Source organism: Mus caroli, unplaced genomic scaffold, assembly GCF_978045245.1.
Source record: "Mus caroli unplaced genomic scaffold, Mus_caroli_1 scaffold_11, whole genome shotgun sequence".
NCBI lineage: Eukaryota > Metazoa > Chordata > Mammalia > Rodentia > Muridae > Mus > Mus caroli.
Window position 1 is genome coordinate 32,661,512 of NW_028227266.1, and position 26,745 is coordinate 32,688,256.

The 26,745-nt window shown below is 43.6% G+C and overlaps 3 protein-coding genes across 6 annotated transcripts in view; 1 reads left to right on the plus strand and 2 right to left on the minus strand.

Moving 5' to 3' along the window:
- Ddx25 (DEAD-box helicase 25) lies at positions 1-17,313 on the minus strand. Its single transcript, XM_021172067.3, has 12 exons — positions 17,095-17,313; positions 16,448-16,514; positions 16,147-16,191; positions 15,538-15,673; positions 13,259-13,351; positions 13,049-13,151; positions 11,588-11,702; positions 10,003-10,180; positions 5,372-5,609; positions 4,342-4,504; positions 1,936-2,124; positions 1-528 (listed from the first exon to the last, which is right to left on the minus strand). Exons 1-12 carry the CDS (start codon positions 17,155-17,157, stop codon positions 467-469), a joined length of 1,452 nt encoding a protein of 483 aa, XP_021027726.1. The 5' UTR covers positions 17,158-17,313; the 3' UTR covers positions 1-466.
- Pus3 (pseudouridine synthase 3) lies at positions 17,203-26,113 on the plus strand. 3 transcript variants are annotated; one of them, XM_029481689.2, is made up of 5 exons: positions 17,203-17,449; positions 18,035-18,255; positions 23,558-23,971; positions 24,064-24,629; positions 25,390-26,113. In XM_029481689.2, exons 3-5 carry the CDS (start codon positions 23,591-23,593, stop codon positions 25,886-25,888), a joined length of 1,446 nt encoding a protein of 481 aa, XP_029337549.1. In that variant the 5' UTR covers positions 17,203-17,449; positions 18,035-18,255; positions 23,558-23,590; the 3' UTR covers positions 25,889-26,113. The 3 variants fall into 3 exon arrangements, with proteins under 3 accessions (XP_029337549.1, XP_021028744.1, XP_021028745.1); XM_021173085.3 differs by having other exon boundaries at positions 17,243-17,485; XM_021173086.3 differs by having other exon boundaries at positions 17,243-17,485; positions 23,558-23,659.
- The window catches only part of Hyls1 (HYLS1 centriolar and ciliogenesis associated), a 9,394-nt gene continuing 2,296 nt past the window's right edge, over positions 19,648-26,745 (minus strand). Inside the window, exons 1-3 of one of the 2 annotated variants that reach the window (XM_085844521.1) lie at positions 24,172-24,427; positions 22,828-22,942; positions 19,648-20,872 (exon numbers count right to left, since the gene is read on the minus strand). In XM_085844521.1, the coding sequence (XP_085700647.1) occupies positions 19,942-20,872; positions 22,828-22,841 (945 nt within the window). In that variant the 5' untranslated portion in view covers positions 22,842-22,942; positions 24,172-24,427 and the 3' untranslated portion in view covers positions 19,648-19,941. Of the gene's footprint in view, positions 20,873-22,827; positions 22,943-24,171; positions 24,428-26,745 lie in introns of those variants that run through there. The other variant, XM_021173087.3, reaches the window with a different exon arrangement.

Below are 26,745 nucleotides of genomic sequence, written 5' to 3' on the forward strand. Positions count from 1 at the left end.
CGTCTGAGAGCATGGGGGTGGGAACGGGGAAATGAATATGCAGAGAGGGCAGTCTGTGAGTGAGGCCTGAAAATGGATAGCTTTTCTATCCTGCCAGCTTAAATTCTAAAAATTGATGGCATTCTACTGCCCCCTCATGGCCAGGTTCATGACTAGGCATGGTCTACACAGCGTACAGACTAAACAGAAAGCCCTGTGAGCAAGTCACCCAGGGAACATCACATGGTTACCTATAAACAGGCTAGAAGGAATCTTGCACTCTCATTTAAAACGATCTCATGCTAGGAATCATCGTTTTAAGAGCCCTCAGGCCTCGGGTGAAGAGAGCTATGGCATTTATTTTTTATCTGTGACAGTTTCACCTTGACAGAGTCTCAACATAGAAAATTATCTTCAAACTCTGCTGAAACATTCTCACGTAAACTAGCCCACAAACAACAAAGGCCTCTCTTCTCATTCTCTCTCTTCAATATTCGATCTTCTCGATCTCATCCATGTCTTCTGGGTCAAGCTGCTTAATATTGCTATCTGAAAGAATGAAAGAGAAAGGGACCAGTGTTATCCTAGGTGGTTCATTCTGGCCAGTGATAAGTTTCTGCAGAGACTGACACCTTTGAAAATACACGTTCTTAAGCAGGGTGCAGTGGTGCACGACTTTAATCCCAGCACTGAGGAGGCAGAGGCAGGTGGATCTCTGTGAGTTTCTCAGAGGTGTGATCTCTGGTCTACACAGAGCAAGTTCCAGGACAGCCTGGGCTACACAGAGAAACCCCATCTAAGAGGAAAAAAAAACATTAAAAAAAAAAAAGAAGAAGAGCTGAGAATTTTGTATAGAAAGCCAAAGATAAGTAAGGGATTCTTGCCAAATAGCTGACCCACACACATGCAAACAGCATCAAGTGGACTGGGTCCAGCATGCACATGCCTAAACACCTTGTGCAAAAGACGGGCTCAGTGAGAAAATCTGCGGAGGACCAAGCCTGTTCACTGTACTTACTTCCCAAGAGCTTCGCACAGCAGCAGAGGACCAAGCCTGCTCACTGTTCTTATTCTGAAGAGCTTGGCACAGCAGCAGTGGCCCTCATGGGTACTTCTCACCCCACCACCCAGGTGGCTTAAGATGGGGAGCCTAGGCAACTCTTTGAAGGGTCAGCGGGATATGCAGCAGTCAGCCTGAAACCTTTACAAATTCCGATCCAAATGTTCTGTGAGTTCCCTTCCTGGGGAGCACATCCACTGGTTCCAACAGAGTTCCATCCAGGAAGATGGTACTGATGCCTCTTTGCCATGCTCCCCGCCTACATCTGTGCTTCTTCAGGCTTGGGGTAATTTTTTGTTTTGTTTTCTTTCAATGCAGAGTCTCACTATGTAGCTCTGCCTGTCTTTGAACTCACAGAGATCCTCCTGCCTCTGCCTCTTGAGTGCCCTTACTTAAAGCATGTGCCATTATACTTGGCTTTTGAAAGTATGCACAGGGGAGAAGGCAGAGTTTTGGGGTGGTGAAAATCTTAAGGTTCCCACGTGTAGATTCTGCCAGTTTGGGGCCCCAAACTAGCTGAGCCTGCTTCTTTAGGTGTGGGGCTGGAAAAGGGTTGCAGAGCTCAGAAGTCAGGCCTGTCCTGTCTGAGAGGGTGAGACAAGAGGAAGGGAAACGATAAAAAAAAGAGGAAGTTGGGACACAATAAATCCTACTTTGTGGTACCACTCACTCTATAGCATAACATTCTACAGACAGCAGAATGAGCTGTGAATTCTACTTGACACAGACCTTCTACTTAACAAGAAGAAAGGAATTACATAATCGCTTGGCCTATGTTATGACTTGGATCCCATGAATTAGAAGCTTTCCCTCCTGGCTTCTGCTTCACACAACCCCTCAGTGTCCACACGGACCCTGAGCTCCTCCTACTGGGAATGGGAACACCTGCTACTTACTGAAGTGGTCTTGTATTTTCATAAGCAGGGGCAGCTTATCCACTTCAATCATGTTGAAGGCGAGACCCTTTTTCCCAAAGCGTCCTGTCCGCCCTATACGGTGGAGGTAGGTCTCATAGTCTGGCTCTTCTGATTGGTTTACAGGGAGGTCAAAGTTCACAACGATGGTGACCTGCTTCACATCAATCCCTAGGGGGGAAAGACACCGTAATGTCTTACAATATTTTCTTCAGGACAAATCCACCAAGAACTGTATTTGCCAAAGGAATTCTTGCTTGTGGAAAAAAAAAACTGGAAATCAAAACTGGTTTTATGTCATAAAATATGTCAGTTTGCTTACACACTGTGATGTCTGTGATGCTGGTAAGACTGTTAATAAAGGCTAATTCTGCAGAAATCTAAATAGGTACAAAGCATGTATATGTTTAAGTGAGTGGGGATGGAGGAGAGAAAAGGGGGCCCTCACCAAGCCTACAGGGCCAAGCTCTTCCCTACGTCAGTGGGGCTCAGCCATAGGTCCAGGGTCTTCTTACCCATTTCAGGGTGTAGCTCCACTCCCTCCCATGGCTATGTTTTTTCATCAGGTCTTTTATTTTTTAAATCTCTTGCCTCAACTGTTACAACTTCTGGAATGCCTTTGCCTCTATCTCTTCCCCCACTCCTCTAAATGTCTCACGGGATGGTCACGGCAGCTCAGAGCCTAGGTCACAAGTTCCTCAAGCCCTCAGACCACCTCTGGGCTCACTTCTTCATGTTCAATTCCTTACCAGGGCTAGTCACTTTCCTACCAACTGAACTTCTCTCCTGGCTAGTGATGTGGCCCAGTGGTCAAGTGCCCACCTAGCAAGCACAAGGCCCTGGGTTTGACCCCCAGCATAAACCAAAACCAAAACAAACAACAACAACAAAACCCCCAACAAAACAACAACAGCAGCAGCAGCAGCAGCAACAACAACAACAACAACAACACCCTGAACTGTTTTCCTCCCTTCAATACCTTTCCACCTGGTGCCGCCTAGGAGACCTCTTTGCTCTCTGGGCTGTCCGTCCCCACACTGATGGCTGCCCACAGAAGGATCTTGCCCTCTTTATGCTGAGCCTTAGCCCCACTCCTTTCACTCTAGGGCCTGACGTTGTTCTGTCCAGAAAGGAAACCATAAAACTTTATATAGCCATTCACATTTAAATTAGTCAAGTAAAAAAATTCAGTTCCTCAGTCATTCTATGGTTGTTTCAAATGGTCAAGAGCTAATACAGTTAACAGCCACCATCTGGACTGCACAGAGTCCCTTTGGATAGCTCAGGCAAGAAGTTCAGCCAAGGGTCATGGGCTTTACCCTTTTTCAGGCAGGCTATGCTTCCAAAAGTTAAAGGCTGAACCTACTATGAATACAGCAGCCCTTCGTTCTGCTTATTAAACTCCCAGGGACCTAGAGAACATGGTTTGAGTATAGGGTCCAAGCAAGGATGTAGAAAGTTGATGAAGAGACAGCCAGTCTCCTCTCTTTTTTTTTTTTTAAAGATTTATTTATTTATTATATGTAAGTACACTGTAGCTGTCTTCAGACACTCCAGAAGAGGGCGCCAGATCTCGTTACGGATGGTTGTGAGCTACCATGTGGTTGCTGGGATTTGAACTCTGGACCTTCAGAAGAGCAGTCGGGTGCTCTTACCCACTGAGCCATCTCACCAGCCCCAGTCTCCTCTCTTAACACTTCCCATCCCACAGCTATAGATTTAAAACTTGAATCCTCGAGATACACCTGTGATACTAATAATGTTGATGTTATTCGTGAACTGCAAATTAAAACCACGTGGAGATACTATACATGTCCATTAGAATGGATGAAATAAGGAACCGACACGCTTAGTGAGTGACAGAGACATGGGACAACAGCTATGGGAGAGCACAGGGGCTGAGACATAGTCAAGGGCTGTGCAGAAAAGAAAGCATGCGGACACAGGGCCCGCACGTGTGTTTCTTGTATGCATGCATTCAGAGTTAGCCACGAGTGGCAAGCAACTCCAACAGCCACCTGGTAAATGAATGAACTATCAATGGGATGCTATTTTCAATAAAAAGGAACAAACTACTGCTCTGCATAGCACACAAAGCTGGAGGAATTCAGCAGCATCATATCAGGTGAAGACGTCAGATACAAAGGCTATATACACTGTCTGCTTCAATTTAGGTGCAGCCTGGAAGAGACAAAAGCACACCCTGAAATCTCGTCTGCAGTTGCCAGGGGCTATGCACTGGGAGGAGGCTGACTGCAGAGAAAGGTAAGACAAGGGTGGAGAGGTGGCAGGGTTCTGATTACTGCGGTGGTCACATGACTGTGCCTGTCAGTCAACTCTAAGGTGCTTTGCGCATACAGTTCACAGCAACGCCCAGCTTTGACATACCTCGAGCACAGACATTGGTCGTTATGAGAACCTTCTCTTTGCCATCTCGGAATCTCTGAATGATGGAAGCTCGCTGCTCCACTGTGAGTTCCCCACTTAGCAGGGACACCTGGTGGCCATCCTGCATCATCTCCACAGTCAGCCACTTGGCATTTCGACGTGTCTATGAGAGGGAAGAGCGTGGTCAAACCCCAACTGGCTATTCCTGTTATGCTTGTGGGTGCAAGGTGAAAGCTGTAGAAGAATCTTGCTTCCTTACTCCCTCAGCCTTCTAAGAAGTCTTAGATTGTGATATGGGATTTTCTGACTGGGTTTCTAAGAGTCATGTTCTCTTAAACCCAGCCAAGCCTTGGCCTTCTCTTCCATAAGCTGATGACAAAACCAAGGCAACAAACACTGCACAAGTTCTTTGCAGGAGCCATCTGATTGACATCTCTATCTACCCAACTTCCTGCTTCTGCTCCTCCTCCTCCTCCTCATTTTTGTTAAATGACCAAAAAGAAAACAATTCTAAAGCTAAGGATCTTGCCCAGTTTACATGGCTATCCTGGAGCAGAGCTGACCTTGTTTTTATTCTACAAAGGATTTCGGTTCTTGTGAGCATGCCAGCAGATGCCAGTCTACTGCAGGGATATGTCTCAAGATCCTGCTCATAAGGCTTAGCATGTTCATGTGGTAGGGACAAAAAAAAATAAAACATAGCATGAAACATGTCAACAAAAAGCAAAGCACAACACCTCCCATACCCACATAAAATAAACACAGTGGGATGTCAGTGTTAAGCAACATCCAGGAAACCTTCTGATAGGAGCAGGGCCTCTAAGAGGAAGCTTATTCAACATCAACTTAGGGTCCCATTCCACCTTCTCAGTCCTAAGTTTTACCCCTAAACTGGATTTCTATTCAGAGCTGTCTAAGGATTAAACTGAATCCACAGTGCCTGGCTGGAAGGCCTTTATTAATAGGATAGTCTCCCACTCCCACTTGTATGGACCTCTGTCTGTGGCAAGGACACAGGCAGCAGGCTTACCTGGCAGAAGATAATGGCTTGGCCAATGGTGATGCCACCGTAGATGTTACAGAGGGCTTGGTATTTGCCTTTCCTGTTCTCACACAACACGTAATACTGCCGGATGTTGTTCAGGGTCAATTCCTCTTTTCGCAACTTGATAACATTGGGGTCAGGAATGATTCGTTCAGCAAACTGCCACACAGAGTCCTCAAAGGTTGCGGAAAAGAGGAGCATCTGGCATTCAGAGGGTAAAGCTCTGAAAGAGAAAGGAAGATGGCTGTCACCCAGCTACCAGACAGTCGCTCTCCAGGCACTGCCACCAGCTGCTCTGTGGACACGCAGGGCCGTATGCTGTGATCAGCTCCACATTCATGCAAAACATCAAACATCCTGCCAACCACCCCAAATGTCAATCTCAGAGCTAAGCTGAGGTAAACGTTCTGGAAGGTCAGCAGTCATTCACGTTAATCTCCTTCTACTGTAAGATTCGGCAATCTCACACTGGATATACATCTAAACAGAATGAAAAGAACCACTTATTTGTTTTAGCCAAAAGAAAGGGAAATGGGATGGGGGGGTGTTGAGCAACCAACATAAATACTCTACTCATTACACAGTATCGTCATGAGAAGAACGTACAAGGGACCTATTCAGAAGCCCCCCCCCCGCCCCCCCCCCCCGACTTTCAAGCCTTTCACTCTATGCGGGACCTCACTAACTTACTGGTTAGAAGATGGCAAAAGGGGAGTCACCCTTGACTGGCCATAAGGAAGCTGGATCCCTTATATGGCGCAGCTAAGCACACACTACCAGGAGACTAGTGCAGAAGTTCCAGAGTTGGAGCTCTGAGCCTTAATGGTAGGGTGGAGATAAATCACGTGGCCAAAGGGAAACTCTGCCTACTTCCTGGCAGCCTCTTCTCACCCAAGGCAGTCAACAGCCAAGATCTACCTCCTGGAAGGGAATCAGACATCACACGGTACTACTGTCCCTTATAGCAACCATCCTAGAGTAAAGCTTCCAATTTAGGCATACACTGAGCAGATTACTGGATTTTAGTCCCTCAGATTATGAAAGAGTAGGCAAGTATTGCCAGCCAGAGAGAAGAAAGTGCCACCTTTTATGAAATACAGATATAGCAAACAAACAAAACAGGAGAGCTGGCCAATTCAGAGATGATGTTGAAAATGGGGTTGGGGGGTGGTGGTAGGTAGGCCAAATCAAAACAGCAACAACACTATCCTGCAAAAATACTGAAATTAGTACCCTAAGAAGAAGGTGGGTGTTGTATCTGTAACACAAAGAAAGGAAATACTGGAAAAGAAACAACCAGAAAACACCGCCAGTACAATACAGACAAGGAAAAGAAGGCTAAAGGCCTCCATTTAGCTCCAGACAGAAGGAAATGCACAACAGAACACAGATAAACACCGGCCCTGGATGAAGTGCTTAGGACCAGGCACTCTGGACAGGGATGTAAGAGGCCAATGTAGAGACAGACTTCTAAGTTGAGGGAAAGAGAGACGGTGCTTCCGGATTTCTAAATCTGGCTTCTTCAAGAGCCCAGTGAGGGGTAAAAGCGTAGTCTCTCAAGTACCTCACTCAGCACAGCACCCAAATGCGCACTGTGCTGTCCCTGGGGTCAGCCCCCATGACATGGAGTGGCTGTAACTCAGGTTAACAAGAGAGTTCCTTGAACTGTGGGCTGTGTGTGACTGAATGTGGGGGTTGTGACAGTCTGCAATTCAGTAAAAGGTGTGAGTGGCTAGTGACCAACAATGAATCCAAAATCAAACATGTAAGGAACCTAAGGTGTTTCTAGCGGAACCTGCCTGTGTTGAATAGTGTGACTCTATTGTAGTCCTGTTTCCGAGCACGTGGAATGTGCACTTTGTGCTGTGTGTACCGTGCCACTGAAGCCATACAAAATGCCTACACATGCTACTTGAGATGCTCGGCTAGAACCGGTCACTACTGTATGCTTATGAGCTCCCTACAGAGCTTTCTGCTCTTATAGGAACACGGCTTAGCATGTTCTTATCAAATTAGTATCTTGTAATTGTGCTCTTTGATTTAAAAACTGCTGAGTTGTTGATTTGAGTTTCATAAAAAAATCATTCTAGCAATTTCCAAAATGGTATGAGACATATTCCTGCTATTTGTATTACACAATTATGCAAAGTGGTATTCCTAGCACTAGCAATTAAAAAAAAGAATCAATCAATTCCAGGAAGTATTGAATATACTGTTGCAGGCAAGATTTAATTCCTGCTATAAAGGTAGGAGGCATGTCCATCTCATCATTATGCAAATTATCTCAATGCAACTAACAAACTGTCTTAAAATAAATCTGTTTATGATTCATTCTCAGTAAATACTTGATATGCATACTTATGGCATATACCTAAATATCTGGGGGTCATGTAAAAATTTCTTGAGTGAAAACCAGTCCCTGATGTGTTTAGATAAAGAGAGGGGGAATATGTTTGGTGGACGTGTGGTGAGGGGTGGAGAAGGGGGTGCCCTCTGTGGGCCCATGCTGAGGCATCCCTTCCCCCTGAGGAACCAGCCACATGATGGTATAGTATAGAATAGAGTTTATTCAAGGCATGGGGAGGGGAGTCAAGAGGGTAGTAGAGGCAGAGAAAGGGAGAGAGACAGAGACAGAGACAGAGAGACAGAAAGAGAAGAGAAGAGAAGAGAAGAGAAGAGAAGAGAAGAGAAGAGAAGAGAAGAGAAGAGAGGGAGAGAGGGAGAGAGGGAGAGAGGGAGAGAGGGAGAGAGGGAGAGAGGGAGAGAGGGAGAGAGGGAGAGAGGGAGAGGGAGAGAGAGAGAGAGAGAGAGAGAGAGAGAGAGAGAGAGAGAGAAGTAGAGGAATAAAGGAGCAGAAGCCGGCCATGAGCACGTGGAGAGAGAGGGGGACAAAGGACGAGAAGGATGGAGCAGGAGCAGGAGCAGGAAGGCAAGAGCAAGAGAGTGGAGAGGGCTTTTACTTTATCCTATTACATTTTAGTTTTTCCTGTTTGGTTGCTATCACTTTCTGATGAGACAGAAAGGGAGTAGACTGGGAGGGGCAGGGGAACTGGAAAGAGTAGAGGGAGGGAAAACTGCCCTCAGGATAGATTGTATGAGAAAAGAATCTATTTTGAATAAAAGGAAAAAAAAGAGACCTGTTTTATAAATCTAAATAAAATGTCCTTTGAGTGCAGAAGTGCTGTTAACATATGACACAGGTCTTTCAATGAAAGCTGACTCTTTTAAATCTATACTAATCAATTTAGTTTAGACCATGCTTCAGACAGACGTGTATCTCATGTGTGTTCCAGCAACAAACACATGCTCCTGGCAAGCGTGTTGGTTCATGCCTGGAATCTTAGCCTTTAGGAGGCTGAGGTCTGAATGGGAAAAGGCAATAATCAACTCTAGAGGAAAAGTGTGTAATAAACACAAAACAATCATGCTGCACTGCTTGGTCCAGAAGCGAACAGTGTTTGTATGTGTGTGTGTGGGGGGTGGGGGAGTGCTTGCACACACGTGCATGTATACTCAGGATGATAGGACCAGTGTCTGTACAATCGAATTCTTATGATTTAAGCACTGAGAGGAGACAGAGGGAGTGGGTAAAGGAACTCAGGCCTACTTTCTACACTGGGAAGGTAGGGTGCAGCAATGTGTGCATATTATTTAAGATATGAAGGTCAGCATCAGAAAAAGAGAGGCATGCTCTTGGGAATGGCAGGCAGGGGTTACTGTTCTTCATTACTACTGAATTTCATGTGGAGTAAATACTACTTATTTATTTATTTTGTTTAAAAAAAAAGAAAGAAAGAAAAAGAAAAAAAGAGCAATGCAGACTGCTAACTTCCCTCCCCAACCCCCATTCAGTGAGTATGAGGAGGGGCCCAAAAATGTTATCTGAAGACCTTTGGGCGGTTTGAATAGAGAAACCTGGGGAACTGCTAAGATTTACTCACAGATTAGAAGCAGAGACAGGCCCAGACCTGCGCAACAACACCATGTTTCCAGTCTACTCTATTAGCCATCACTGTCCCAAGGCAGTTGTGATAGTTTGCATATGCTCAGCCCAGAGAATGGCACTATTAGAAGGTGTGGCCCTGTTGGAGTCACTGTGAGTGTGGGCTATAAGACCCTCATCCTAGCTGCCTGGAAGTCAGTATTCTGCTAGCAGCCTTCAACTCCTCCTGCACCATGCCTGCCTGGATGCTGCCATGCTCTTGACTTGGAGAAAATGGACTGAATCTCTGAACCTGTAAGCCAGCCCCAATTAAATGTTGTCCTTATATGAGTTGTCTTGGTTGTGGTTCTGTCCACAGCAGTAAAACCCTGACTAAGACAGCAGCCTTCAGTGGGTATCTTCTAGGATCCTGCCTGGACTATAAAACATGATTGGCAAAGCTTGATGCAACTCAGAACACACATTTCACCTGGAAGCCTACACTGCAAATGTAAAGCCAAGAGGCAGGAATCACAGTAGTCTGAAGGAGCTGGTGAAAGGAATGACTACACACAGTCAATTTGGAGGTGAGGATGGCAGAAAATCAAGCAGGGAATGCAATTGGGAAGAGTGGACCAAACAATTCATCATTTAGACTGAAAATTCGGGAAGAGAGGATGAGTGTGAAGACTACCTTTGGATACGGATGCTCTGATCGGAGAATCCTTGGGTGTCAATCATCACATCTGCTTCATCCAGGACAAACACACGGATCTTTGTCAAGTCAATCAGTTTTCGCTTGAAACACCAATCTAGGACAGTCCCAGGAGTACCAATAATAATCTGTTTGGTGACTTCGGTGCCCCTTGGAACTGTGGAGAAAAGGGTTTTAAGTCTCCTGTAGATATAAACAGACCTACTCACTCTAATGGGACACAAGCCAGGGTGACATGACATATTTCTTGGTGACAAGAACATAGTACAGTATTTTTTTTTGTTTGTTTGTTTTTTAGAGACAGGGTTTCTCTGTATAGCCCTGGCTGTCCTGGAACTCACTTTGTAGACCAGGCTGGCCCTGAACTCAGAAATCTGCCTGCCTCTGCCTCCCAAGTGCTGGGATTAAAGGCGTGCGCCACCACCGCCCGGCCAGTATCATTTTTCAAAGTGCAAACCCTGAGGGTCATGGGTGTATTTAGATTCTGCAGAATTTTAGTATAGATCCCAGAGTTCTAGGTTTATGGTAATAATAGCCTTATATATATATATTTGATTGTACTCTCTGTGCTCTTTTAAAAACTATGCTTTGAGAAACTGATATTATTGGCATCCTATGGCCCAGATACTCACTCACATAAGTTCCAAGACCAGACTGGGCAACACAGTGAGACACTGTCTAAAACAAACAAACAAACAAACAAACAAACAAACCAAAAACCAAACAAAGCAAACAAACAAAATCACATCCGGCATTTCTATTGGCCGGTGGAAACAACGGCATAGTGATGAAACTGGTTAAGGGTGGGAGCACAGGCAGGGAATGCTGGCTACTTTGGAGATTGGCAGGAGGGGTGAAGCTCATGGCCAGCGTGCTCTACTGCATGAGCTGAGAGACTGGTCTCAGTTTGAGTGGGATAAGTGAAGAATGGGAACACTCACCTACCTGGCACAAGGGCCTAGTGTTTGTCTCCCATTCCTCCCTACCCCCCACCAAAGCATAAGACCTTCCAAACTGCAAAGCTCTTCTAAACGGGAAACAACAAAAATGCTCAGTAATAGGCCAGCTGTGAAAACTATGGGATGCTGAGAAGCTGCTCAGAGGGTGGTGTGACATGCTTCCAGTTTGTGAGCTCTCCGTGAAACACATGTGCAGAGAAGCATCTGCAAGAGTTCAAAGAAGAGCAAAGACTGGCCTGGCCTTCTCTGGAAGGCAAACTTCCCTTCTTCTATCCTCCCGTCCTTTAAAATTTCATTTTTCCATGATAAGCATGTAATACTCTAATGGGAAAAAAAAAACCAAATAAAACTTGTTTGGCACAAAACTGCCAAGTCTCAAAAAGCAGACTATAAAAAAAGACATTTTCTTACAAGGTGTGGAAATCATGTACTGTCTGCTGTGTCCTCATTATATTATGAGCTGCACCAGTGTTTAAGCCTGGGCCACTTCATTTACTAATATTTCCCCCCTTTTAGAGATGAGAAAGCAAGAGAAGTTGCAACAGCTTTGCTAGCTGTGAAGCCAGGATTTAACAGACAGCCAAGACGGGTGGACTGGAGCATACTTCGGTTTCCACGAATGGCGTACATCACTTCAACATCCACGCAGAACTTGCCCATCCTTTCAACCACACGACCGGTCTGCAGAGCCAGTTCATAGGTAGGAGCCAGGCAGAGGCACTGCGAGACAGGAGAGGGGAGGAGGAGGAGGCAGGTTCATACAAGCCACTGTTCAAACCTGAAATCAATCAAATGCTGTACAGGAGGAGGCATACAAACAACACTGATGATTTCAGCGGAGCAAAACATTTTAATTTGAATATAATTTGGCAGACAGAGAGATGGGAGGTGCTGAAGGACTAAGAAACAGTTACTTTATTTAGGCTCCACAGAAGCACACATTACTGCTCTCTGTCTTTTGATGGGAGCTGGGATATGAGGAAGGCAAGATAAATCACGGCTGGTACAGTACGATACCCATCACACCATGCTTGCTGTTAAGCGTCTGCCTGCTTCCAGCATGCTCTGCTTAAACCACATTATGAATTCAGGATCCTGATAGAATGACATCCTGTCCCCCTATCCCCTACCCCGGCTATCTCCCATAGAAGTGATGATGCTGATGGAAGAAACTCGTAGTATTTAATGCGTCATGTGCAGGATCTGTGGTAGAAAAGGCCACTACAAAAGCGCTAAAAATAGTTTCCACACATTTTCAGCACACATGGGCTCCAGCACGGCTCTCTAGTCAAAAATAGTTTTGACCGACAGCACACTTTAAATATACATTTCAGTAGCCTTATCAAGTACACTTTTTGTGCTTGGTCTCTGCCATATGCATCCACAGTTTATGGGAGTCACCGGAAGCTTCTTGAAGAAGCCTTTTTTTGGGGGTGGGGTGGGGCACATGTAGGGAATCAGCCTGTGAAAGAACTTGATGAGTGCCCATTGTAGGGAACAAGAAACGAGTACCAGATTGTTTTTGTGAAAAGAAATGAGGCTAGGAGAACGTTGAGCTGGGTGCTTTGACCAGCTACTCTGTGTGACTGCAGGAAGATACTTTTCTCCCCAGGAGGCTTTGAGAAAGGAATGGGGTGCACTGGATGCCCTTCTTGCCCTAGAACTAAGCAGCCATCATCACTATACGCTTACTTATCCTAAACACAGCGCTGAAAATGCATGTGGCTTCTCTGAATCCATATGCTGACCTTAGGAGAAGAGCATTCACTTACTCATGCCTTTGGAGTGCTGTCTTTACAGAGAGGAAACTGACTCGGAGGTTTACTAACTTGCCCCTGACACTCAGCTAGGTGGGCAGTGGTGGCAAGGCTGGGATTGGAGGCAGCTGGACTCTGGCCAGTGCTGGGCACCACTATCCCATATCCTACCCAGAGCTCTAGGATTTTATGAAGGAAGGCCGAGTCTACATTTCACTGCAGTAATGATATATTTGCAGAAGGACCAGGCATTGCTTAAACATGACTGCCATTGCAGTTACAATAATTTCCACCGCAGCCCTTCCTTACCTGTGGAAACAATTCCAAGGCATTCACTCGGCTTAGCATTGCTAAGACAAAGGCAGCAGTTTTTCCTGTGCCGGACTGGCTCTGTGCTATGAGGTTCTGGGGACTGTGAAAAAAGAAGACAACCGGTCATAAACAGAATACAAGCTCCTGGGCATAAACAGAAGAAACCAAAACCAAGCGACTTGGAAGACCACTACCCTGTAAACTCACGGGTGTGCTAGCATCATGGGGAGGGCCATCTCTTGGATTTTGGATGGTCGGTTAAATCCCATTGCATAAATCCCTTTTAGTAATTCTTCTTTTCTATAAAACAGACAGACCAACAGACCGACAGACAGACAGATAAACAGAATTAATTCTCAAATTTGCCACAAAGCCTCTGCTGGATGGTAGCTCCATTAATATGCATACAGAAATGCATACTTGAAAGGTGCACCTCTGAGGTGCCACTTTGCAATTGAGCGTTGTCAGTTTTCTCAGCCACAGTGTTTGACACTTAGGGATTTATTTTAGCTCATGGTTTAAGGAGGGGTAAAGTCCATTATGGAGGGGAGAGTGTGTTGGTGAGTGTGTAAAGTTGCTGGTCTCATTGTGCCTGTGGTCAGAAAACAGAGATTGACTCTGCTCCTGTTCAGCTGGCTTTCTCCTTTCCTGTGTTTTACTCAGACGAAGCCCCCAGCCCATGACAGTGCCAGCCCCATGCAGGACGTTCTTTCCTTCTCACCTAAACCTCACTGCAAACACCTCAGACACATACCTGGGTGTGACCTGGGTCATTTCAAATCCAGTCAAGGCAATAAAGATTAACATCCTATAAGCGCTGGAAGTCATACTTAGAAATACATTATTTATACACCAACCCTACTCCCAACTATATACAGTTATGCCTCTAAGTTGGACTATTAAATAATAAATTAGGCTAGAAGCCTGGGTCAAGGGAAGGAGTAAGGGCCGAAAGTCAAATGTTCTGTTAGGGAGAGTGTTGGTGGCGGCGGTGTGTGTGTGTGTGTGTGTGTGTGTGTGTGTGTGTGTGTGTGTGTGAGGATTCTTCTGATGAAAGGAACATATCCATTTACCACAAGTGTTATTTTTCCACAAAACTGGGACACCAAGTGGCAGTTGTGGTTTAATTCCTTTTCATGAATGACAGAAATTTTCAGAAAAGAAAAGGATGATCGAGGCGACTCTTATGGTTTCTTTTTGACTCCATACCCTATAATCCCATATTGCAGATGCAGGAACTTTAAAATGCATTTTTCCTGGATTCCTCTGCAAAATGTCTGAATGCGCACAGCCCAAATGGGCTGGAACATTTACACCTTTCATGAGTCACTCATACATTTGGGTGTTCTTTTCTCATTTTTTTCTTCTTCTTCCAACCAGGGTTTCTCTGTGTAGCCAGTCTGGCTGTCCTGAAACTGTCTCTGTAGACCAGGCCTGCCTTGAACCCACAGAGATCACCTACTTTTTGCCTTCCAAGTGTTGCAATTGAAGGAAAGCAACGCCATACGCCTGGCTACATTGGGTGTTTCTAATTTGCTATGTTATTTGTTGGATGACTGGCAACCCCGTCTTAATCACAGGCCTCTCTATCACTTAGAAAGTGTCTGGGCACTGGGATGTTGGATCTTTTCCTTTATATAAGTTCCTATGTTACTATATCATTCTCTTGGAAACCAAATAGTGGGCGTTCCCGATTGAGAAGCTGGCAACAAAGGCCAAACAAGAATCAGGAATCCAATCCTCCATAATCAATGAAGACATCTTCCAGATCCATAAACCATTTCTCTACTACAAAGCAAAACTGTGTGCTAAGTAAGTATAAGTAACACTGAGTTACAGCCAAGCCCTGGGATGAGTGCCCCAGCGGCTGTCCACACTCACTCACAGGCTCATAATTCAAGCCAGTGGGCCTGAGGTATGGGCAAAAGGTTTGTCTAAAGTTGCCTTTTGGATAGTTGGCCAAGCTGTTACCTGACCAGGTCCATTCTGCCTACATACACAGCAGGCAACATAAGCCTGGTTTGGCCTCACATATCTGTGGCCTGTTGTTGTTGTTAGAATATATTTTCTTCATGGCAATTTTAACCCTAGGGGATGAAAACTCATTTGAGAAAGTTACTCATTTTAATACCATTTGAAATAAAGTATGGTTAGAAAAGCAAAAGCTTATAACTTTTTAAGAAGTGCTAAGGGGATCATGCTCAGGCCATCAACGCCTGTGTCTGGATTCTGTCCTCCATTGGGTATCCCCAACTTCTGCAAGATTAAAATATTTTCTATCAAAAAGTGCTCAGGTTGCTAGCCAACTTAGGTATCTGAGTACTCCCTGAGATATGTTTTAATTGCATGTAAAACTATAGGATCTACTTTAATACGGCGTACTAGGAAACGAAGGGGGGATGCTGATGGGTTTGGGTAACTAGCATGGTAGGTTGTTAATGTTTACTTGCATAAGCATCTTGTACACTAAGAGCTAAGATACTCACAGCCGTAGCTCTTCAAACGTTTTTACCGAGTAGAGTGGAGAGCTGGGATCCTTCTGTAAGACTTCCACTCGGTGGCTGGATTCTATTAAGGACTGACGGATTAGCTTGTTTAAGAGTGAATTGGCTGCCAAATCCACTAAAAAAGCAAAATCACAAGGGGACATCAAACCTCTTAGATGACAGCTAATTAACTGTTATCTCCTACTGAGTAACAATATATATCAACCAACAGCAGCTTGTTCTCATCTTCCTGAGAAAAGGAAGTCCGAGAAGGAATGCCACAGCACTGAGGATTCCCTCGTTTTACCGAGACCCAGTTTCTTATGCTCTGTTGTGCAAACCCTTGACCATGTGCAGACCGACATCTAATTGCAATATCTTCCTAGCCAAACCGAAAATGCTTAATCTACACCTTGCAGTTTTCATTTCAACGTAGTCTAAAGAAATGCACCCCCTCCTAATTCAGTACTTCCCCCTCCCATAGTATTCATTCAAAAAATAAACAAAGATAGTGCTTTCCCAAGGAAATCAATCCTACTAGCACAGTCAAAGCAATGATAAACGAAGCAGCAGAGCTAATAGGTACATTCAATCGAGCTTGTCTCCTACCTACATCGTCTTCATCATCATCTTCTTCCGTATTAAGAGAGCCGTCTATGAGGGTAAAAGGGAAAATAAGAAGCATAAAGAAAAATGTTGACTAAAAACATACAATGCATTCTCAGAATGTCTCACAGATTCTACAGTGTATGCAAACAGAGCCATCTCCTGGAAGAGTAAAGTGATGCGAGTGAGGAGGTGGAGGGTTTTCAATGGAGAGGAAGGAAGCCAACGCTATTTCATGGCAGATACATGGGGAAAGCAAAGGTGTTTAATTAAGTCAGTCTTGCTTTAGCCTAACAACACTCACCTATGTTTGGGACTGTGGTACTCCTAATACCACGAAGGTTCTTCCTGGGATGGACGAGATTTGAAAACTATTGAAAGGCACAAATTTCAACCAAGGTTAGGAAGCAGGACATCAAGCAAGAAGCATGGTGCTATCCTACAGCAAGGGCAGGGAAGACCACCTCAAACGGCTTCCTTTGCAATGTTAAGGGTTAATGATTTCATTATAGGAATCTGTAATTGTATGAATTCTCATATAATAGAATGGGAGCTTCCATAGTCTCTCTTTATAAGGGCTCTTAGTCTGAATATGGGCAGCATCTGGGTGATGAGTGGTTTACAACAACTACAAGGGGGAAGGTGGCTATGAAGATGAGAAGCCTGCTAAATGGTCAAAACTAGGATAGGAGAAAACTCAGTACAGATAGGACTAGCAGCTGCGCACTCTCTGTATTTCCTGGCGCGCAGGGGGGCGGGGGGCTGCCCTTTCAAGTCAAAGGTCGGTCCTTTCTGGGAGTCTCCTTTTCTGTGGCCCTTCCAGCCCAGCCCCCCATCACTTGACACCCCGCTCTAAACGCCGGCCGGGCGCTCCCCTTCCCAGGGGACTTCCCTCGGGAGTCCCTGTTCTAGCCCCCGCCCCTGGGCCCTCCCCTGCTCAGCGGCAGTTACGTGGCTGTTCAGCCGCTCGCTCTCCGCCGCCCCGGCGTCGCCTCCCCAAAGTAACGACGCCATAGCTGCGGTCTCCGCTCTCGCCCCTGGCACGTGCTGCCACCCCCGCGCGGGGCAGCGCCGGCTCAGTGGCCAATGGTCAGGCTTCGGGACCGGCGTCCGCCTCGCGACCACCCGTGGCGCGGCGCAGTGCGCAGGCGCGGGCCCGGCGCGGGGTGGGCGGAGGGAGAGAGGTGCGGGGCGCAGCTGTGCGGGACACCCGCGAGCTTTCCGTTTGACCAGCCGGCCATCCGCACAGCAGAGAGAAAGTGGGCACGGAGGCGGTACACACACCGCGCTGCAGACTCTCGTGCGGGTATCTCTCCCCATAGCCCCGCTTGGGCATCACCAGGTGTGAGGTTGCACAGTGGAGGGAGAGAGGGGCTTGACCAGAGGTTCAGAAGGAAAACAGAACTCAAGTGCGGACATGTGTCCAGGATACCTGTGATGTGCCCACATACACGCATATTTTAATTTTTATTCTAAGGCGGGGTCTCCTTTTAAAGCAATCTGTACCACCACTATCTATATCTATGACATGTATTGCACAGCTCTGGGGTAGCTAAGTTTGGACCAAAGAACCAGGATTTTCAGTTTTCTGACTGGAATTTTAAGACTTGGGGCAACATTTCTATAATTGTCAAAAGCAGAAACCCAAAACGGTAGCCATGATCTCTCCGTGGTGCTGAAGCAGAATTCCTTGGCCCTGGTCTGTCGCAATCTTTCAGCGTTTTCAGGTCATAGCATTTCCCTTTAACCCTTACATTTACATTCTAATAGTAAATGTTTCGACTCTCAAGGTTAAATTTCTGTTAATTAAACGTTGTTGGGGCAGGATCTTCAGTTTCTTAGTTTTCATATAGGATAGCCAGCATTTGAAAATCTTTTTTTCTCATTTTAGACCAGACTATATTTCTCGTATTGATTTTGGTTTGCGGTAAAGAGGAAGCTGCATCAGAAACCTGCGCATGCGGTGGGCTTCGGCTTAAAGCCCACACCGTGCCTTCCGAACTACATTTCCCAGAACCGTCGGCGCACGCTTGGTGAAGCCGCGCATGCTTACTGAAGACGGAAAGCCAGAGCTTCCGGCTAGCCGCATGGCCGCCTTCTGAGGACCGGAAGGTGAGTTAAACTCTGAGTTGGGCATCTTTGAGTTCTAGAGAGGAATGAACAGATGGAGGCTGAACTGCTACCTTCTGCCCTGGTATTTAAGTGTTTCAAGAAGGCCTTGGTGTATGAAATGGGACTTAGGACAACGCATATCGTGTCGTGCCTGGAACTTCTTGGAGCTAAGAAATCCCATCGGCCGGGCTTAGAGTCTGTAACTAGTTTAGAGGGCCTCTACTACATCAAAATTGCTCAAATATGAACAGTGGAAGCCCATTAATGATGCTGTGGAAGGAAGGGGTGGCTGGAAACTTTGGGTTTTGCTTTACACGATTCTTTTCAGAGTTGATTAATGGTCGTAGCGCGTCTCAAACCCTTTATTACAAAGGAAATGTGTACCCTCACCATATATATTTAAACATTTAAAGAAGTTTCGTTCATTTGGGGCGTGCTATTTTAGGGTGAAAGCTTGGTGCGCCCAGGAATTCCCTTTGTGGGTATTTGGTCACCCCCACACTGTATCTGCCAACCTTCTGAATTTCACTTATAAACCTAGTGTGCTGGAGCAAACAGTACTGGGCCAAGAGTCTTGGAGTCATGACTTTAAAAATAATCTGCCTGGTGACTGGATTTACCTAGCCCAATTCATGCTTATAGGGATACTTAGTCAACTGGGATACTTGAAAAACCTTTTGATTTTTGTTATTTGAACTTTGAAGTCCAGATAAAGGTAAATAACTTCTTCCCCACTCAAGTGTTTTGAAAAGCTGATAAGACTTTTAATCCTGCACCTAGAATTGAGTTTTAACTATTCCCCGTGCTCTACATGTACGGCAGATCTTGCTGTTTGATTTATAACATATTTGTACCACTTACTATGTATTCCCAGGCATTTGTGGCATAGTTCTGGCTCTGATGCATCACTGAGTTTGCAGTTTTTACTTTCGTGGAGTGAGTGTACTCACGAAGTCGAGTCCGATTATTTTTCTTCTTGATGTGTCTAGCAGTGGGTGGAACTGGGTAAATGTATTCTATCGATAGCATTAAATGTTAAGAAAATGTTTTAGCAGCTAGTAATTGTCAGTGCTGATCGTGGTTAAGTGTTTTTCCTTCTTGAACAAGCACTCTGCTTTCAGGCCTAAGTTTAGTGCTTGAAATAGAAAACTGATTTTTAGCTACTCCTTACTGGACTCTCAAGATCTATACCCAGTCTAGTTCATTTTTGTATCTGTCTTCATGTCAGGCTGTATACAAACAAAACCTTTATTGGATCAGAGGGAGAATCACAGCCTAGATCTAAGGTCTTCTTATATTGGGAAGTATTTAAAACAAGGTTCAAACTCATTTTCCAAAATTCTTTAATAGATTAGCTTAATCCTAAAAAAAGAACAAACAAAAAAACCCCCCAAAAACAAACAAACAAAAAAACAAGCCACAGTTTACAAGTCGTTTCAAAATGGCACTTACTTTGACAAAATCCAAATTCCAGTAGTTTTCCATCCCCCTCACAATTGCTCTATTTGAGAATTAGAAATTCAAGTGGTGTACGATATCTATGTGACATACCAACAACGCTAGGAAGAACCAGTGAAGTCCTTATTCTGTGTTCTGCCTGCTTTTCAAGGCAATTATATTTAAAGGAGAGATAAAGAACTAGGTTATCCTAACTCTTTTGGTAGGAGAGACATGTTTTTTAAAGACTTAAGAAGGAGAAAGCGGGAAGGGAAGCTTCTTGGGCATGACACCGTTTGCAAGGTCACAACGCACACCCCACCGAAGGGCAGATCTTTTCTTCTCCGTTGGCACCAGGTAATTGTTTGGAACATACACATGTTGAGGCTTGGACGGAGGTTCTGTTCGGGAAAGCATTTGCCCTCGGACACTCCAGCGTAACTCCTTTCTATGATCTTCACCAGGAAACCGCATTGAATCCCAGTCTCTTTTGTACTCAAAATATCTGGCTACTCGGTCTATCTTGCCCCGGTTTCGGCTCAACTGATCCAGTCTGGGGAGAATAAAGGACTTGGGTCTGCTGGCAACAATCAAATCTTGTTCATAAACAGGAGGGCCCATTTCTTCTCTTTGTAGATAGCAAATGAGCTGATCTTCTTGTGAAATTCCTTGGTATTCACATGGTAGGTTAGATTTTTGTGAAGTGACACCTGGGGATTCTGTACCTTCTTGGAATTGTAAGTTCATCAACCTGTGTCTCAAGTCCCAGAGATCCAAATCACTTTCTGTTCCAGACTCACATTCACTGATAACAGACTCATCTGTCACTAGCACTTCCCCATCTGGCTTTCTACGCAGCACCTTCCTCTTCATCACTGGTTTTCTGCATTTTTGGGAAGTCTCTGAAACTGTGGATGAAGTGACATGGCTTCCTGTATATGGGAAGTGCAGGTGCATAGGAAGAGCAGGTCTCTTTCCTGGTGTTACTGAGGCTTTACTGTAGGGATCATACTGGCCAGCCTGGGCTTCTCTCCTTGAATCTCCTTCACCCTGCCCTGCACAGATCCGTGTAAATGCTGTAGCAGCAGCTAACATTCGTTCTTCTGGATCCATATTGGCCCATTTTTGTCCACCAGGTCCTATTAGTTGCTTCATTGCTTCCGGTACACTATAAGCTTGTCTGTAAGAGATAATATTGGTCAGTTTCTACCTAATTGCTTGTTCTTGTCTTGATCTTAGTTGAATGGAAAATGGCAAATAGCTGTGGTAGAGATATTCTATTTCTTACCTTCATTTCTACTCATTTCTTACACCTTCTATTGCCTTATCACACATTTAGTGGTTTCTATGGTTGAGTTCTGCATGTAAAGCTTGAGACTACATGTAATGGATGGAGCATGATGCTTAGTGAACATTATATAATATGCTTAGAGAATGCTTTATTTATTTGGCCTTACTCTCAGGTGTTTTATTAATCTGTGTAATCCTTATATTTTAGGCTTAATTCCTTTTCACAGGAAGCTCCAAGAAGTTAACTTTCCAAAAGGTATATAGCTAGTAAATAGCAGAGCTGGAATTGTAGCTCAGGCAGTCTGAATTACACTTAGTTCTTGCTTTTATTCCTAAGTGATATAACCCGAACATCAAAAGACTAGCATTCTGAGGTATATACATGCACACAACACACATTAGAATGCATATACTCCAAGATAAATCTGTTCTAATAAAAATAACTTGAATATACATTATCTTCAACACCCAGTGGTTGATTTCCTGAGTAGATTTAAGGTAGTAATCTATTGCCTGCTACTTTGTTTCATTTTTCTCTTGAAATTGAAAAATCATGCATAATTTTAAGCATGGATTTCCCCTCTCTGATGAAATTTCTCTAGAAGGCAATTTCTTAGCAGTTTTCTAGAACTTTTCACATTCAGACTAATTTTCCCCCCCACTATAAAGCAGAACGGTGTAAAGCCTCTCTGAACTTTAAAAAGAGTTGTGGTGATTCAGCTGTCAGTACAGAAAAACTTACTTCACTGTTTAAAGTTTTGTCCCTTATTGACATAATCTAGACTTATAATCACTTGTTGAAAATTAATGTATCTTGTAAACTCTTATATACTTGCACAAGCATGTAGCACAGGTCAAATTTCTAGCATGGAATTACCACTAAAGCTTTTCACCCCTCCCCCACTGTGATGTACCATCACACTTTCTCATCCCTTATAGACTGTTCCATTATTAACTGTCCTCATATACTTGAACAGATTTTCGTAAGCTTTTTCTCCTTTTGTATGAAATAGCTGGTCTCTGCTCATTTACATTTTATTGATCTTTATATTAAAACTGATTATTTTACATACTAAATTATATACAAGTTCTAAGTGTGAAATCAAATCTAGGTCTTGCATGTAAGTCAGGAAGGTGTTCTACCACTGTGCTACATCCCCAAGTTTTGTTTGCTGTTAACCTTTTAAAGTCTGTTCTTGCTAGCCTAATATATTTTTTAGGTAGTTACTTTTCTTTCTCCTACAGTTCTTGGGTTTAATAGTGTTTTACTTAGACATTTCTTTCCCCTAGGAACATAGCTTAGTGACAAGAATGATCGCCTAGCCTACAGGAGGCTGTAAGAGTTCCTAGTATTGCTGTTCCTAAAAACTTTCTCAGATGATTTAATAATAAAAGAAAAGGCTGCCTTTAATCCCAGTTGGGAGCCAGAGGCAGGTGGATCTCTGAATTCAAGGTCAGCTCAGCGTGGTCTACAGATCTAGTTCCAGGTTAACCAGGGCTACACAGAGAAACCCTGTCTTGAAAAACCAAAAGGGCATTTTCCTGTCTTCTAGTAATTTTAGTTTGACTTAAAAGATTTAAATGTTTAACCTTATATCATAAACTCCAAGGATTAAAATGGAACTTTCAGACATAGCTGTAGAACAGATGTGGAAATAACCACCAAGTAAGTAACCACAGTCACAGACTAACTAGGACCACCTCCGTGTTGAGACTGTCATCATTACCCTTTGGTTACTGAATGCATCAGAAATTTCACATTCTAGACCAAATTATGCCAGACTAACTCAACTGTGATAGAAATCTTTTATAAACACATGAAATTTGGTTGTAAAAAGTAATTACCTTTTTTCTGCCATTAAAACTGCTTAAAGGAAAATCTGTCTCCAGGTTCTATTCCCAATGAGAAATATAATCACGGATAGTATTTCTTCAATTAAGATAGCTTCTATTGTGCCACCTTTAGAACAAAACAGAACATTAGATAACATATAGGCCATTTAACTTGAAATATTATAAAACAATAGAAACAGTCATAAGTAGCTCACATAAATAATTCTTACCATTAAAATTACTGGACAAATGTACCAAGAAGTCAAAAGGAAATGTTATAGGAAGAAAATGGTCAACCTGAGTCCTTAGTCATCTTGGCTAGTGACAAAGAAATGAAATTGAGACATTTCCCTAACTTTAAAAAAATTTTGAAATGGTGGAATAAAAGTTTTTCCCTTTTCCTTTTATGAAGTGGCCAGATAGACTGAAACAGTATCTTGAGTGAAGAATCCATAAAATTAAACTAGTAATTTTGGGCGTGCTGGGCAAGCAAAACATATAATCTTTAACATCAAATTAAATCTTAGCTATTCTTTTGATTTCTCGAGGTACCTTGTTCTGTAGCCTTAGCTGGCTCCTGGAACTTGTGGTCCTCCTGTTTGTCTTTCAAGTACTAGGACTCTATATTCTTGCACTACCATGCTCAGTCTAGATATTTAATCATGTGACACTGATATCACCAAAGGAACCAGCACTGAAATTGATGTATCACCTCACTGATATTTCCATTATCTTTCCACAGGGTGGACCTGCATTATTTCTTTCTGGGGATGTCATGGCTGAAAACACAGACAGAAACCAGATTGAGAAACTCCTAAACAGAGTGAAGGAACTGGAACAGGAGGTGGGAAGACTTAAGAAAAAGAAAGAACAGGCCAACAATGTAAAAGACTCAAGCATCAGAGAAAATTCATTAGGCTCTGGAAAAACTAAGCGTGCTTTTGATTTCAGTGCTCATGGCCGTAGACATGTAGCTCTAAAAATAGCCTATCTAGGCTGGGGATACCAGGGCTTTGCCAGTCAGGAAAACACAAGCAATACCATTGAAGAGAAACTGTTTGAGGCTTTAACTAAGACCCGACTAGTAGAAAGCAGACAGACATCCAACTATCATAGGTGTGGTCGAACAGACAAAGGTGTTAGTGCCTTTGGACAGGTAAGGGCCAATATTTTGCTTCTCAGAGCCAGTAATAACAGGGAAATCTGAGTGTACATACTGAGTTTTGATATCTCTCTACAATTCCACAGGTGATTTCTCTAGACCTACGTTCTCAGTTTCCATCGAGCAGGGATTCAGAAGATTCTAATTTAAAGCATGAAGCTGATGATCTTGCTAAAGAGATCCGTTATACTCACATTCTCAATCGGGTGCTTCCTGCAGACATCCGAGTATTGGCCTGGGCCCCTGTAGAACCTAGCTTCAGTGCTAGGTTTAGCTGTCTTGAGCGGACTTACCGCTATTTTTTCCCTCGTGCGGATTTAGATATTGCAACCATGAATTATGCAGCTCAGAAATATGTTGGCACTCATGATTTCAGAAACTTGTGTAAAATGGATGTAGCCAATGGAGTGATTAATTTTCAGAGGACTATTCTGTCTGCACAAGTACAACTAGTGGCCCAGAGCCCAGGTGAGGAGAGAAGGCAAGAACCATTCCAGTTATGTCAATTTGAAGTAATTGGCCAGGCATTCTTGTATCATCAAGTTCGGTGTATGATGGCTATCCTCTTCCTGATTGGCCAAGGAATGGAGAAGCCAGAGATTATTGATGAATTGCTGAACATACAGAAAAATCCCCAGAAACCTCAATATAGGTAAGTTAAATCAAACTAGTATATCCTTGTCCCTCCCATTATTGAAATTATTCACCAATGACTGCCCTCATTAAACTGTATATACTTTTAAAATATGTATATGGGTTTTCTGCCTTCATGTATATCTGAGAACTACTTGTGTAGCTGGTAACCATATAGGTCAAAGAAGGTGTCAGATATTTTGGAACTTGAGTTACTGAAGGTTGTAGATCAACCATGTGGGTACTAGGAACTGAAGCCAGGTCTTCTGGGAGGGAAGCTAATGCTCTTAACCACTGAACCATCTCCCCAACTTCCCTCTAAACGTGTGATTTGTAGACTGGTATGAACATAGAAGAGGGGGCACTGTCTACTAGTTTTCTCATTTTTTTTTCCCCATTAGTAAGAAAATAGCTATTTGGACTGGGCTCCTAATTCCCAGCTTCTGAAATTATAGGGAAGGTAGAGGTTTTTATTTTGTGACTAGGCTGTGGCTAAAGAGGTTGTGAGAATGTCATGAACAAATCTGGATCAACTGTTTTAAATTTTCTGGTATGATGGGGAGCCTCCATCAGCCCATGTCTTGATTTGTTACCACTGACATTTACTTAGTACAGGTCAAATTGATCATCATTTTTTGTTTTGCTCTAGATTAAGACAGTTACCACTGACATTAGTGGATCTTTCCTGCCCCCTTAATTTCAACTAAAGCTCAGTATTTTAAAAAAAAGAAAGAACCATTGGCTAACTGCTGTGTATTCTTATACTTGTTTCTCTTTAGCATGGCTGTTGAATTTCCTCTAGTCTTATATGACTGTAAATTTGAAAATACCAAGTGGATTTATGACCATGAGGTTCAGGAATTCAATGTTACCCACCTACAACAGCTATGGGCTAATCATGCTGTTAAAACTCACATGCTATATAGTATGCTACAAGGACTAGACTCTGTTATGGTAACATGTGCAGCAGGAACAAAGATGGATGAAGCAACAGAATGGAGAAACATTCAACCCTCTGTCATAAAGCACACAAGTGCCTTTGTGGAAGGAGTGAAAATGCGCACATATAAGCCCCTCATGGATCGTCCCAAATGCCAAGGACTGGAATCCCGGATCCAGCATTTTGTGAGAAGAGGAAGAATTGAGCACCCACATTTACTCCATAAGGAAGAAACAAAAGCCAAAAGGGACTGTGCTGACAAAGAAGAAAATACTGTTTTAGAGAATCCAAGTAAGAGGGTTTGTATAATAGATGCAGAAATTAACAGCATTGTATAATCCTAGGAAGCCTAGCATCTCTAACAGGATCCAGGGAGCAACAACCAGTTAAAATTCTAATGATTGGCAAAAAGGCCTAACAAGTTGTTAAACAGAAAAGGATGTATTCTCTAATCCCTGTCCAAAAGAGTTATGAAATGAAAGATGCAAAAAGCACTTGTCAGTTATATGCACCTGGAAATCTGTGCCTTGTGTTCCAATCCATTAAAGCCTGGTCTACCGGTATATTTGTTCTTTTTCAAAGGCAAATGTGATAACTAATAACCTCAAAGATCTTTGCCAAAGTGTCTTACTTCCTAAGAATTCATTAACTAAAGATAGATAGATGCGTTCTGCGCCAGGCATGAAGCTACCCAGAATCCACCTAACTCAAGACTGCACAACATGTTTTAACGAGGCAGCTAAGTACAGTGGCAGACAAACTTTTTAGTAAGGGTAGGAGTAAAAACTTTTAGGTTCTGAATAAAATGATATATTGAACTCATCTTAGGACCCTTTAGAGTTGTGAAACCATTTTTGTTTCTTGTTGACCAAGTTCTGGAAGGTTCAACTTTGCAGAACTTGAGACAGAAGAAAGAAAAATGTTTTGAGTCTCAAGGTGTGGAGGCACACACCTATACTCCCAGCCTTTGGGTGGAGACAGAATCTAAGTTCAAAGTTATCTCTTCACCACACAGTGACTTGAAGGCCAACCTGGGCTATTAGAAACCCTTTCTCAACAACCACACATGAAAAAGCTTTGAGTCCAAGGTGGAAAATACAAGTTTTCTAAAGGGTTGGACATTAGCAAATAGTATGGCTGAAAATTGACAAAAAGTTAATTTGGGTAAGCAGTGTGTCACATTCATTATTTTCTA